The sequence below is a fragment of the Phascolarctos cinereus genome, unplaced genomic scaffold, assembly GCF_003287225.1.
Source record: "Phascolarctos cinereus isolate Bilbo 61053 unplaced genomic scaffold, phaCin_HiC Scaffold_4;HRSCAF=312, whole genome shotgun sequence".
In the NCBI taxonomy this organism is placed as follows: Eukaryota; Metazoa; Chordata; class Mammalia; order Diprotodontia; family Phascolarctidae; genus Phascolarctos; species Phascolarctos cinereus.
Window position 1 is genome coordinate 671,727,084 of NW_027555847.1, and position 14,699 is coordinate 671,741,782.

General features: G+C 42.1%; 1 protein-coding gene across 10 annotated transcripts in view; it reads left to right on the plus strand.

Moving 5' to 3' along the window:
• MYO9B (myosin IXB) overlaps window positions 1–14,699 on the plus strand; it is a 140,666-nt gene that overhangs the window by 117,623 nt on the left and 8,344 nt on the right. For all 10 annotated transcript variants that reach the window (XM_078154068.1, XM_020969255.2, XM_078154067.1 and 7 more), the window contains 5 exons: window positions 255–353; window positions 1,051–1,224; window positions 6,273–6,314; window positions 6,708–6,819; window positions 9,089–9,159. In XM_078154068.1, the coding sequence (XP_078010194.1) occupies window positions 255–353; window positions 1,051–1,224; window positions 6,273–6,314; window positions 6,708–6,819; window positions 9,089–9,159 (498 nt within the window). The remainder of the gene's footprint in view (window positions 1–254; window positions 354–1,050; window positions 1,225–6,272; window positions 6,315–6,707; window positions 6,820–9,088; window positions 9,160–14,699) is intronic.

Sequence of the window (14,699 nt, forward strand, 5' to 3'; positions counted from 1 at the left end):
AAGAACTGTTCTTTCTGGGGCAAGAACTCACAGCATTAAGTCCTAGGGCCTGGGGAGGTGAATGGGCAGACAGGGAGAAAATGACAGAACACAATTGAAGGCCTTATTTAGTTGAGCTGATTAATCCTTATCATGGCCATTTAACTTGCTTTATAAGCCCGTCATCCCCAGTAAGTTACAAATTCGACATAAACCAAATATGTCATTGTCTTAAAAGAAAAAAAGTGATTATTTTATATGTTTTTGCCTGTCAGATAAATGACTTGCGCTCTCAGAAGACTCCCATTGAAAGTTTATTTATTGAAGCCACAGAAAAGTTTAGAAGCAATATAAAGACTATGTATTCTGCTCCGGTAGGTAACTTTTTTTTTTCCTTATAAACTCCAATTTTAACTTGATGTAGGAATGTGCTGTCAGTAAGGGGGGGTAGGAGAGAAGAATCTAGATGTGAAGAAGACCTAGCGCTACCCTTATCAAGCTTTCAATCTTGTAGAGGGATAAATAGTCATAATGCAAGATGCAGCATAAGAAAGGTGCACAGCGTGACTGGAAGGCGAGGTCATTTCCCCCCAGTGAATGGCATTTGAGCTGTGTCCATGAAGGACGAATACAGTTTCAGCAGGCAGAGGTGGGGCAGCAGCAGCATGATGTCATGGAAAAAGCACTGGGCTGGAGTGAAAGTACTTGGGTTTAGGGCCAACTCTACCTGTGGGTCAGACACCTACCTTCCCTGAGCCTACCTTTCAGCATCTGTAAAATGAAGGAGGCAGACCAGATGCTCTCGAAGGGCCCTGCCAGCTCTAAACGCTGTGCTCCTATGGTGAGAGAGAAGGGAGGGTGTAGGAGTGAAGAGGAGCGTGTGCCTCTAGAGGCATGGAGGTAGGAGAACAGAGTACGTGTGTGGGGAAGTTCACAAGCACCTGTCATGCTGGAGCGCTTAAAACTTTCCTTTCCATGACCTTAGGTTGAACTGATCATTTGTTGTGGAATAATAGAAAATGCAGGATGTCTTAGTGTACTTACACTTTAAATTTGATTTTTTAATACTAGAATGGAAAAATTCATGTTGGCTATAAAGATCTGATGGAAAATTACCAGATCGTAGTAAACAACCTGGCAGTGGAAAGAGGAGAAAAGGATACCAACCTGGTCCTGAATCTGTTCCAATCCCTTCTTGATGAGTTCGCCAGAGGATACACAAAAAATGACTTTGAACCACCAAAGGTGGGTATTGTGACCCAGTCCCTGAGCTAACTTTCATATCTTTCTTACTCATTCATAAATCTGAGTACTTAAGAATTGTAACATACCTTTGCTAATTCTAACCTTTACTCAAATACAAATGATTATGTAAGTGTCTCACATGGATGGTATCTGATGTTTGCAAATTTAAAATGCTAAAAATGTTGAGACACCAAATTTGTGAGGCTGGCTTTTGGCCCCAACCAGTCTTCCCTATACAGAATGAAATATTGCATGGATGAATTATCAGTGGACCTGTGAAGGCCTAGAGGAGAGACATTGAATTGAATGAAATGTCTTAAGCACTTATATGCACGATATTGTGCTAAGCACAGGAAATTCGGTAGTGAAGAATAACGTGGCCCCTGCCCTGAAAAGGCGTGTCGTCACCTACATGAGTATGATACAATATTCAGCATGATTTCAGAGGAGGGAGAGAACAATTCTGCAAAGAGCACACGAGACCAAGGATTTCACTTCTAGCAAGTATACAGAGCAGGGTTCTCTCCTGAGCAGTAATGCGCAGAGAGTGTGTGGTACACTTCTGCTATGCAAGTTACCCATACTCAAGATGCATGCTGGTCTCCTCTAACAACAGAGGATAAATGGGCTTAAAGAATGATTCTCAGGGGCAGCTAGGTGGCACAGTGGCAGCCCTGGATTCAGGAAGACTCGAGTTCAAATCCGGCCTCAGACACATAACACTAGCTTTGTGATTGTGGGCAAGTCACTTAACCCCATAGCCAAGCCAGGGGGGAAAAAAAAATTTAAAAAAAAAAAAAGAATGATTCTCTACCCTCCACGTTATCTAAGTTCCTTTTTTAAAAGAAGCGTTCCCAGTAGTCAGTGACTATAGTAATCTATTATCTGATGAACCCAAAGACCCTAGCTTCTGGGATAAGAACCCACTCTTTGAAAAAAAACTGCTGGGAAAACTGGAAAAGAATATGGCAGAAACTAGGCATTGATTAAAATCTCACACCATATACCAAAATAAAATCAAACTGGGTTCATGATTTAGATATAAAGGCTGATACTATAAGCAAACTGGGAGAGCAAGGAATAGTTTAACTATCAGATTTATGGAAAACGGAAGAATTCATGACCAAACAGGAGATAGAGAACATTAGGAAAAGCAAAATGGATGACTTTGATTAAATTAAAGTGAGGGGTTTTTGCACAAACAAAGCCAATGCAACTAAGATTAGAAGGAAGGTAGAAAATTGGGAATTTTTACAACCAGTGTCTCTGATAAGGGCCTCATTTTTAAAATATATAGAGAATTAAGTCTTGTATTAAAAATACAAGTCAATCCCTAATTGATAAATGGTCGAGGGATATGAACAGGCAGTTCTCAGATAAAGAAATTTAAAAAGCCATCTATAGTCATGAAAAAATGCTCCAAATCATTATTGATTAGAGAAATGGAAATCAAAACAACTCTGAGATACCACATCACACCTTTCAGATTGGCCAAGATGACAAAACAGGAAAATGATAAATGTTGGAGAAGATGTGGGAAAATTGGAACACTAATGCATTGTTAGTGGAGTTGTGAAATGATCCAGCCATTTTGGAGAACAATTTGGAAGTATGCCCAAAGGGCTATAAAAATGTGCATACCCTTTCACCCAGCAATAGCACTTCTAGGGCTATAACCCAAAGAGATCATACAAATGAGAAAGGGACCCACATGTACAAAAATATTCATAGCAGCTCTTTTTATGGTGGCAAAGAATTGGAAATTGAGAGGATGCCCATCAATTGGGGAATGGCTGAGCAAGTTGTGGTATATGAATGTAATGGAATACTACTGTGCTATAAGGAGTGATGAACAGGTTGATTTCAGAAAAGCCTGGAAAGACTTGTATGGTCTGCTGAGTGAAATGAGCAGACCAAGAGAACGTTGTACACAGTAACAGCCATGTGAGATGACTAATATTGATAAACTTAACCCTTCCCAGCAATATAAGGATCTAAGACATCTCCAGAGGCCTAGTGATAGAAAATGCTATCCACATCCAAAGAAAGAACTATGGATTTTGAATGCAGATCGAAGCATACTATTTGCTGGGTTTTTTTCTTCTGTTGAGTTTTGTTTCCTCTTTCTGGTGGTTCCTCCTCTTGGTTCTAATTCTTACTTACAACATCACTAATGTGAAAATATGTTTAATAGGAATGTATATATATATATATATATATAGGCTATATCAGATTGTGCGCCATCTTGGGCAGGGTGCTGGGGAGGAAGGGGAAGAAAAATTTTAAACTCAAAAGCATATGGAAGTGATTGTTGATAAATCAAAATAAATTCAAAAATGAAAAAAAAAATAAAAGGAAGTGTTCCATGTTTAAAAAAAAAAAGAAAGAAGTAATGGCTTCATTGTGAAAACAGACTGTAAATCTGAATAAACAAGTAGGAATCCTGACCTGTGGTAAGAGCTTGCATGTTGGAGGAATGTCAGACAGTGGAGAAAAGGAAGGCCAACATGTGGAACTAAGTAACAGTTCTTACTTTGGGTCTTCCCAAAGAAGAGAGGACTATACCCTCTGAGGAGAAAACAACTACTTATCCTCCCAGGAATAATGTTGTAAACACAAAGGTGCTGCTGGCGAGAGAAGTCGTCCCATTACACAGCAAAGTCAGGTGCTGGCAACTAAATGATCTCATAATAAAAACGTGAAAGTCTTTCTAGGATAAATGTCCACAATGTCATAAACTCTGGAGACAGACTGCTGCCACTTACACATCGGCACAGATGTTGCCGTCAAAAGGAATCTAGAAAGTGTTTCTGAAGATGACAAAGTGTTAGACAAGAAACTGGAACTCTTCAGGGCACATGTGGTATTTTCATCAACAAAAAGAACTTCAGAAGAGAGACGGATTTGGGAATTGAACAGCTGGTAAAGAAACTGGTGTCTAAGATTTAGATTTATAGACCATAACTTAAATAGAAGAATTGACAGGCTCTATATGAGGAGGGCTGATAGGAATGTATTTGCCCAGAATCTTACAAATCTAATCTAAAAGTCTTCACCTGTAAATGAAGAAGGAAGGATAAAACTGGATGCATATGTGTACCGAGCTAAAAACCATAGAGATCAGCTACAGTGTAGGGAGAATAGCAGTAAAGACAACCTGAAGTGCATAGAAGACAGAGTCCAAGAAAGGAGCTGATAATAAAACCCGTTTTCTCACATCTGAACTCAGATGTACAAAAGTGTGGATGACAAGCAAGGCGAACTGTAAAACCTTACACAAGGAGGCAAATTTTGACTATCACTGAGACTGAGTAGGATGAGGCTTGTCAATGGAATATGGTTCTGGAAGGTGGTATATCCATATTCATAAAAAACAGGATAGATTTGTTTTGGGCTTTGTTTGTTGGTCTTTAAAGAGAGAATAGGGATGGGGAGAGAGTGGCATTGTATGTATTAAGATAGGCCCACATGAGGAAATCTAGGGAACCAGAGAGGGGCAAGTATGATGGAGAGCATTTGTGTGGAGTTGTACAGAAGCAATATTATCATTGGGGTATACTACAGACCACTTGGGGAGAAGAGGCAGTAGATGAGGAATCTGGGGAGTAGATCACAAGCCTGACACCGCTATGGGGTAGTACTGATGGAAGCCTTCAGTCATCTGGATGTCTGCTGGAATTCATTCTTTGCCCAGAGCAATTAATCATTTCTTGACTTGCTTTAATGATAAATTTCATCCTTCAAAAAGAGTGGTTTAAAAAAAAAAAGTAAGGACTTGGATTCTGAATTGGATTTTTACCAGGAAGGAGCATTGATTGCTGAGATGGAAACTGCAGGAGAGAAGGAAGGGAGAATACCATTTCCGTCTTAAAATTTGTGATAGAGAAAAAGAGGAAATCTGATGAATTTGGTCTGAGCAGATTTCAGGGTGCTCTGGAAAAGGATAGGTAGAATCCTGGGAACTGAAGTTCTCTAAAGGGAAGTCAGCCCAGGAGGAAAGGCTTCAAGAGTTAAAATTCTGAAGACACAAAGAAATAATTCCAGTGACAAGGAAAAAGAGGGAATTGTTTAAAGAGACTGATTTGGATGCTCAGGAAATTAATGAGCTTCGATTTAAAAAAATTAGAGATGGAGAATGAACATAAAAGAATGACAGGGTTCTAGAAGAATATATTAAAGCTGTGGAGAAAGTGAGGCTGGTGAGAATTGTTAAAGACAACAGAAAAGAGTTTGAGCTCTTTTAGCTACACCCTGGAGAAACAGATTCAGAGAAAGAATAGGACCGTTGTTCAGCATGGGTGAGATAGTAATAAGAGATGACTGGAGGAAGAACTGCTGCATTGGATTTCTCTTTCAGTCTGGGAAAGAGACTGAAAAGGACGGAGGAAAAATTGCTAATAGGGAATTGATAAGTAAGGAGGCAGTAAGAGAACACCCAGCTGTCCCTAATAAGCTCTCACTTGGTCCAAATCACCTACATCCCAGGATACTGAAGGAATTGGCTGGTGTGATTGTCACACCTCTCAATCTTGGAAAGATCTTGGAAAATAGGAAAGATTCCACAGGATTGGAGAAGGGGCAGATGTTTTTCCAATTTTCAACAAAGGGAGATCCTAGAATCAACTAGCTCTGGGCCACTGAATTTCATATCTTGGTAAAATTCTAAAACATACCATTGTTAGGGACATCATAACCGGATTCCAATATATGAAAGGCTGTCATATAGAGGAAAGATTAGACCTGCTCTGTGCGAACACAAAGCAGTTTGGGGGGTAGGGAGCGTTGCTGCAAAGATACAAATTTAGGTTGGATTGGGTATCAGAAAAACCTTCCTAGCTCTTGGGAGCTATTCCAAAGTGGAGGGGTTGCCCCGAGAGGTGATAGGTTCCCCCTCCCTGAATGTCTTCAAGCAAATATAAGAGAATAATCTCTTGTCAGATCTGTTATTATGGGGATTCTTGTTCCAGTATGGGTTGGACCAAATGATCTCCAAGATCCCGTCCAAGTAAATCAGTGAAATTATTGGAGTCTTTTTTGTTCTCTTACAGTTAAGCAAGTCTCAGAAGAAAAAGAGAAAGCAAGATCGTGCAGTGAGTCTATTTTTTAATTTTCAAATTAAATGATTACATGTGTTTTTATAAATGACCTAGTCTTTCCCGGGTTGCCCAGAGGCTCTGTTTCTGTAATCTAGGCATCTCACAGATGTAAAAAATAATTGTGGTTTTTTTAAGTTGGGTTTGGTTATTTTGTGAGGGGCTTGGTGAGAATTGTTTCTTTCTATTTTTTTAAATGTTGACAGTGCCCAGAGGTAGTCATACAGCTCAAATTCTGGAAATTCTCCACTTTACTTCTCTTGGGAAGACTTGTATAGAAGGGAAGTCATGGTGTTGGAATGCCATTTTCTTCGTTCACTTTTTTCCTAACATTGGGGGTTGGAGGGGTAGGCAAGTGTTGCCTTCTGATCTGGCCTGCTGCTGTTTCAGATCCAGGAGCACAATGGGCATGTGTTTGCAAGCTACCAAGTGAGCATCCCCCAGTCCTGCGAGCACTGCCTGTCCTACATCTGGCCCATGGATAAAGCACTTCTTTGCAATGGTGAGTCACAGGCAGCTCGACCATATAGCAGCAAGGTTGAAGCTGCTCTGTATTGATGAGTCCCATGGTTCCACAGACCTTTATGGGAGCTCTGCAAACAGTATTGGTAATTAGGCGGATTTATTACTGCCCAGACTGCTGTGGGTTTTCTTTTGGTGTTTTTATACTGATCTATTTATTCAGTAAATGTTTATGTGCTTGTTTTCCTTGGTGAGTGCCTTGGGCCTCCTACCTACAGAGTCCTGTGCCAGACACTAAGGGAGATACAAAGATAAACCACAGCTTCTGCCCTCAAGGAGCTCAGTCTAGTAAGGGAGATAAGACATATACCCAAATAAATATAATACAGATTAGAATAAGTCCATAAAGCTGTGAGACTGATGAAGATCTATCACTGTTGGCTGGGGAACTGAGAGAGGGCTTTATGTAGGAAGTGGTCCTTGAAAATAGGTAGGATGACAAGAGGTGGGGAGAGGAGGAGAGCACTTCCCTCAGCAAATTTATGGAGTTGGGAAAATACAAAATGTGTATGAAAGACCATGAGTAATGCAGTTTGGCTAGAGTCCAAAATACAGGAGAAGGAGCAGCATGAGATTAGACTGGAAAGAGAGCTTGTCTTTGTAAAGTGTTCGATGCTTTCCAAAGCACTTTTTCTGTATAGGAATTTAAGGAACAGAGAGATTGAGTGATTTGCCCAGATCATACACTAATTAGTGATGGTTGCGAACTCAAGATTTCCATAGTTCTTCTGCTATATCATCCTGCCTCCCATCTAAATATTTCATATGATTTCAGCACTGTGAGGAATTATTTTCACTAACACTGACTTAGTAAATAGATCTCTCCAAAGAATTAATAATAATAAGATAAATGAAATCCAAACAGCTCTAAAGTTTTACATCACAGCAGCAAACTGGCAAAGATGACAAATGATGGAAAGACAAGAATACTAATAATAGATACACTGTTAAGGAAGCTGTGAATTGGTCTGACCATTTTAGAAAAGCAATTTAGAATTATGACCAAAAAGTCTAAAGATCCACAGAGCTATTATGTACCTCAGGGAGGTCGAAGGCAGAACCACATACCCCTAAAGGTCTAATATATGACAGAATATTCATAGCAGCTTTTTGTGGTAATAAAAAACTGGGAAACCAAGTAGATGCCCATTGATTAGGGGATAGTGTGACAGATTTGGTAAGTGAATGCAGTGGAATATGCCTACATTGTAAAAAGTAGTGGATATGAAGAGTCAAGAGAAGCATGAGAATACTTGGAATGCAGTAAAGTAGGCAATACTAAGAAAAAAACAACATGCACAATGAGGACAGTCTTGTCAATGGAAAAGAAAGAAATACAAACTGAACTCTCTAATTCCAATGATCAGACTTGGTCCCAAAGAGATAAGAAAACATACCTTTCTCCTTCTTTGCAGAGGTGGGAGGAACATTATGGTTGTGGAACATTACATGTATTAGACTCAGTTCATATGTTGGTTAGTTTTGCTGAAATACATTTTTCTCCTTTTTTGTGTTTCTTACAATGAAGGGCTGCCTTGGGTTTGGGGGGGAGGTGGCTGTATTTGGAAATGAAGATGATGTAAAAATAAAAGGCATTGGTAAAAAAAACATAAACAGGAGAATTGAAGACCACGTCTTGAAAACAACTGCTGCCTTTGTTATGTGGCACGGTGCCAGCGTATCATCCTGAATTACCCCAAATCTGTGAACTTGGAGTGTACTTCATTCAGCATGCTTCCACCTCATGTATGGCACATTGACTTCTGGCTAGGAAGAGGATTGCTTTTTGAAAGACTAGAATACTATTAATAATCCTAAAACCAGTAAGGCATTCTTTTCTCTTTCCTGTTTGGAGGGAAAGAAACGACCTTTTTGCTTATTTTGGGAGAGTCATCAGAATCAATAACTATTTATTAGCTCTTAAAGATATGATGGAAATCATGCAGACTACACCATTGCTTTCCAGATGACAAGATAGACTCATATGAAGTCATGTGACCAAAATCACATATAATGAGTCATCGGCAAAGCTGGGACTTGAACCTACTTGCTAAATTCTAAGGTTTGGGAATGTAATTCTAGCCCTGAATCCTGTTCCCTTTCTACACACACACACACACACACACACACACACACACACACGATTCTGATTGTATAAATCAGCTAGTAATCATTTTACAGGATCATCAGAAGAGCCTAAGTCTAAACGAATATAACGACTCTTACCTCTTACTCCCTGTTTTTTCTAGTTTGCAAGATGACCTGCCACAAGAAGTGTGTGCACAAGATTCAGACTTGTTGTTCCTCTTTTGGAAGGAAGGTGAGTGTTGTTAGCACTGGAGTGGTGAGTAGATGGGTGGATAAAGAACTCTTCCCCAGCAACTCTGTAAAGACTACAGGCCTTAGGCCTTGTCAAAAAAGCCATTCTCGGGCAGCTAGGTGGCGCAGTGCATAGAGCACCGGCCCTGAAGTCAGGAGGACCTGAGTTCAAATCTGGTCTCAGACCAAACACTTGACGCGTACTAGCTGTGTGACTCTGAGCAAGTCACTTAACCCCAATTGCCTTAAAAAAAAAAAAACCATCCTCATTGCCATAACGTGCATGGCCTATGTTTTTATGGCCATCTTCTCATTTGAGCTTTACAACAACCCCATAAAATGTATTATTATAATAATAATAATGATAATAACAATAGCATTTATGTAGTGCTTTAAGGTTTGAAAAGTGCTTCAAAAATAATATCTCATTTGATTCTCTCAACAACCAAAGCAGATGCTGTTATCATCCCTATTTTATAGATGAGACTGAGAGACATTAATGACTTGCCCAGGGTCACACAGCTGGTAAATGTCTGAAGCTGGATTTGAACCCAGGTCTTTCTAATTCCAAGTCCAGTGCTCTATCCACTGTGCCATGTAGCTGTGTACTGTGAGAATTATCTCCATTTATACAGATGAGGAAACTGAGACTTGGGGCAAAGGTTTTGACTTGCTTTAGCGTGTGGGTAGAATTGGAGTTCATCTTCTATCTCCAAGTCTGTTGCTCTCACCACAAAGTATTACCATCATTTTTGCTAACTGCTGAGTGCTTTCTGTATGTAGGGCATAAGCTGAGATACAAAGTATAAAACAAGGTTTCTGGCTTTCTCGGAGATGTGGAAGGAGGGAATCTCCCCCAAAAGACGATAATCCTGGGCAGAATGTGCTAAATGCCAAATGGCAGATATAAGTACTAGCTCCCATTCCTGTGGCACTCGAAGGTTTACAAACACACATCATGTCAGAACCACCTTTTGGGTTAGGCACTGTAGGAGTTAGCCTCAGTCCCACAAGGGACTGATGCTCAGAAGCAGAGTGACTTGTCCTAGGGTCACCCAGCTGGCGAGAGTCACGACTGGGATGTGATCTTAGGACTCTGTAGATTCAGAGTCTAGTGTTTCCCCAGTGAGCACTCTGGGAGCTCAATGGCTTAAAGACTGAAGGCTGAGGAGACTGGCAGAGGCTTCCCCTAAGAGGTGACACTGGAGTCAAACCTCGAAGAGAATAAAGTAAGAGAAGAGAGTAGAAGAAAAAGATGTAGGGGCAGCTAGATGGCGTAGTGGACAGAGCACCGGCCCTGAAGTTAGGAAGACCTGAGTTCAAATCTGGCTTCAGACCAAACACTTGACACTTACCAGCTGTGTGACCCTGGGCAAGTCACTTAACCCCAATTGCCTAAAAACAAAAAAAGATGACGATAATAATAATAATAATAAAGAAAAAGACGTTCAGGTGGGGAAGTAGGGAGCAGGTAAGCCATATTCAGGGAAGGAACCTGTCCCATCCTTCCAAATGAAGCAGAGACTTTGTTGATAAGGTTGGAGAGATCATTGAAAGAGGAGGAAGGGGACTCAGTAAAGGTAGTTGGCACAATGACTCAGTGACTGTTTGGCCATGGGACGCTGGTTAGGCCTAGTATGCCAGAGAGACCCACACAGCCTTCAGGGTCAGGCGTATCCTATGCTTGGGGCATGAAGCAACCAGAATCCCTGGGTCTGGTGATTAGACAATAAGAAGCCCTCTGCTCTCTGTCAGGTTTTCCCTCTTTTGGGGTCTAGAACCTCTAGAAGCCCCAGTAAGAGGACAGTTCCATCTCTAAGAAACCCAGCAAGCCTCAAAAACACACTCAGCAAGGTCTAGGGAGCCATGCCCAGGAGAGCATGGGGCCCTCCTACAGGACATTCTGCTAGGGTGACCAAGAAGACAGAGGATTTTTAATGGCTGGCTTCCCCTCTCCTAGGGAAAATTGGCAGTGTTCCCCATGGGCTCTGTGGGCTATTAAACCAATTAATTTGAGCTCCAACTTCACTATAATAGCTACTATTTGAATATTTAGTGCTGCCGGACAGCAGCCTGACACTGCAGGGTGAGGATATGCACCTATAAGCTCAGGGAGTGGAACAGTTAGCACACCGTGGCTGTTGCTTAACCAAAGGAGTAACCTGCCAACCTCTAGGGGAAGTTGACATGGTCAGATGTCCACCTGTCAATCACAGGAGAATGTAAACGCTCTACCCCCCAAAATCACCTGGGGTCAAGTTGGAGCAGCATGCTAGGCCTGAATGAGCTTTCTGATAGATAGGGGCCATGCTAGACTTCATCAGCAAGCATTAGGAACTGGAGGGAAGGAGGAAAGAACGAGGAATGGTGCCAGGACTTTGAGACAGAGGAGAGAAGAGGAACTCGACAGGGAGTGGTTTCTGTTTTCTCAGTGAAGTCTGAGGTGGGGGGACTCAGCTTTGCCTTGAGCCTCATTCTTTAAGCAGGGGAAAGTCAAGAATAATGGAGACAAAAATCTATTGGATTTGGTGATGTAAGAATCATTGATGACCTTGGGCAAGTTTCTTGACCTCTCTAGGTCACTGATTTCTCATCTGCAAAATGAGGGGGTCTGATCGAACCGTCCCTTCAGTCCCTTCCGGCTCTATACCCGTGAGCCTGTGAGGCTGTGGTTCCAGTGCATGGTACATGTAGAGAGGCAAGGGCTAAAGAAACAGCTGAGTGGTGGGAAGGTAAACACCGTTAAGTGCAAGTTGTTGCTTTTAAAAGTGTGGGGGTAAACAGAAGGAGAAATAATATGGTAACTGTAGATTAGGAAATCAGGACAAGGAGTTTTCTTTTTAGATTAGGAAAAACCTTAGTGTGTTCGTAGACATTGGAGAAGGAAAGATAACTGACAGACAAAAGTCCCCAAAGAGTTGGGAGGCAATCACAACAAAAGCATAGAGGGAAAAGTTAGGAGTTAGCAAAACCTCTCTCCTCTGAGATAGACAGGAAAAAAGAGATGCAGAGATGCTGTGAACTAGAGCAGATGGAAGAAGCCATCCTGGATCACCTTACTCATTGACCAGTCGTTAAAAATCTGTTACATGCCAGGCACTATGCTAGCCACTGGGAGTCTCCAAAGACAAAACTCATGTGTCCTGCCCTCAACAAGTTTCTGTTTTATCAGGAGAGACAACATGCATATATAGGTATATATAAAATAAATACCAGGGTAATTGGGAGGCTTGTAGAGGGAGGAGTAAAGCAAGTGGAGGGATTAGCAAGGCTTGATGTATTAGATGGTGCTTGAGCTGAGCCTCAACAGGGATCCTTAGAGGAGGAAGCGCCTTCTAGACGTCCTGCTCAGCCTCGGCACAGACGGAGCCAGGCCAGAGAGGAGCAGAGAGAAGGCTGCTGGGACTGGAAGGGACCTCACGAATAAGAAGTCCGGAAATGGCCACAGGGCCAGTCTGCGAAGGACTTGAAAATCCAAACAAAAGAATTTAGATCGGATCCTTCAGATAGTAGAAGCCATTAGTGTTTACTGAGTTAGGTCAGGCATTTGCTTTGGAAAATCCCTTTGGCAACAGTGGAGGATGGGTCGGAGGAAAGGCAGGGAGAAAAATTAGGAGACTGTTGCAGTCATCCAAGTGAGAGGGGACAAAGGCTTCCACCAGCCTGGTGGCTGTGGGAGTGGAGGGGAGGCAGGAGGGTGGGTGAAAGAGATGCTTCAGAAATGCAAATGATAGTATTTGGCACCTGATTAGATATGTGAGGGATTGAAGATAAATGCCAAGGGTGCAGCCCTGGGGCACTGAAAAGATGGTGTTCCCCAACAAGAATAGGAAAGTTTGGGAGACAGGTGAGTATTAAGGGAAGGATAATGAGTTCTCTTAGGGACTGGCTGAGGTTGAGCTCCCTTTACATAGGAACAGGATGTCCTGTTCAAAATGCCCAATAGGCAGGACTGGAGCTCAGGAGAGAGACTTGGGCTCTCGGATTAGAGTACCAGTATTAAAAGAAATCTTTGTTCTAGCTTTTGCCCTGATTAGTGAGGCAAACTTGGAAAGTTAAAAGAATTTTATTGGGCACACCAATACAATAAACATTGAGTGGGCCAGCCTCCATTTGAAGCTGCTTTTTATGGAAGGGAGTAAATCAGGTGTAAACCACTCCCATGTAAGGGAAAGACAATGCTGAATCTTTCATGTGTACGATGGAGTTAGTACCACCTCAGCTCCTCCCTAAGTATTTTGATTGGTTTTAGTTTCTTATGAAAAGATGGGATAAGTGAGCATGTGCTGCAGGGGTACTCATTATGAGGAGATGGGATTAATGCCAGCAAGATAGATTAGTGCTCCTGAAGACTGACCTCTCCTACAGGCTGGCTGCACAAAGCCAGAGTCAGGCAAGGTTAAAACATGGGGTCACCTCAGAGTGACTGCATCAGTGACTGCCATCAGAACAGACAAGGTCACCAGCTGAGATTGCGGGCAGAGAAGAGGGCCCAGGACCTTGCCTTGGAGTGTGCTCATAGTTAGGGAATGTGATACGAGTGATGTTCAGCAAATTAGGCTGAGGAAGAGAAGTCAGGCAGTGGAAGAACCAAGAGAAAGCAATGTCACAAAAACCCAGAGAGGATGGTCAACAGGGTCAGAGACTGCAGACAGTTCAGAAGTGGTGAGGACTGGAAAAGGGCCCTGACAGATGAGTGGCCACTTTGGAGAGAGCAGCTAAGTTGGGTGCTGAGGTTGGAGCCAGATGTTGTAGAGAGGTGAGAATGAAGTGAGGAGACAGTGATGCAGAAAGCTTTTTCTCGCAGTTTGGAGTGAAAGGGAGGAGAGTTGGATGGAAAGGTCAGAAGACCTGCTGTGGAGAATCCACAAATTTAAGAGTAAGAGGTTTGCCTGGCAGAGGTGAGGACCATGTGGTTAGCTGAGTATGGGTTCCTTTTCACTCCTTTCCCAGCTTAAGAGCAGGAGTGGAGAAAGCAGGTGGCGGAAGTAACCTAGGGCTAGACTTGGGAGCTATTAAGGACAGTTCTGAAGTGGACTGTGCATCCCGTGTAGGCTTGGCTAAGGAAGTCAACATAGAGCCAGAAGAAGGCGGTTTGATTAATAACAATAATATCTAACATTTATATGGTGCTTTTAAAATTTACAAAGCCTTTTACATGCGTACTCTAATTTGATTCTCACAACTACCACATGAGGTAGGTGCTGTTACAATCCCCATTTTACAGATAAGAAAACTGAGGCTAAAAAAAAAGATTAAGCTACTTGCCTAGGGTCACCTACCTAGTGGATGTCTGAGGCAGGATTCAAACCCAAATCTCCCAGCACTCTATTTTGTATGCCACCTACCTGCCAATTAAATGAAGTGAGAGAAAAGAAAGTGTCATTCACCATGAGCACCAAAATTAAGCCCAGTAAGTAAGAGAATGAAAGAGATGGAAAGTTAGGTGGTTCTAGCTGTCGAGAGGGGGTTCCTAAGTTCCAAGGGTCCCAAGACCCAGGGATTGACTGAGGTGGTTTGGAGGTAAGGAGGCTATTGAAG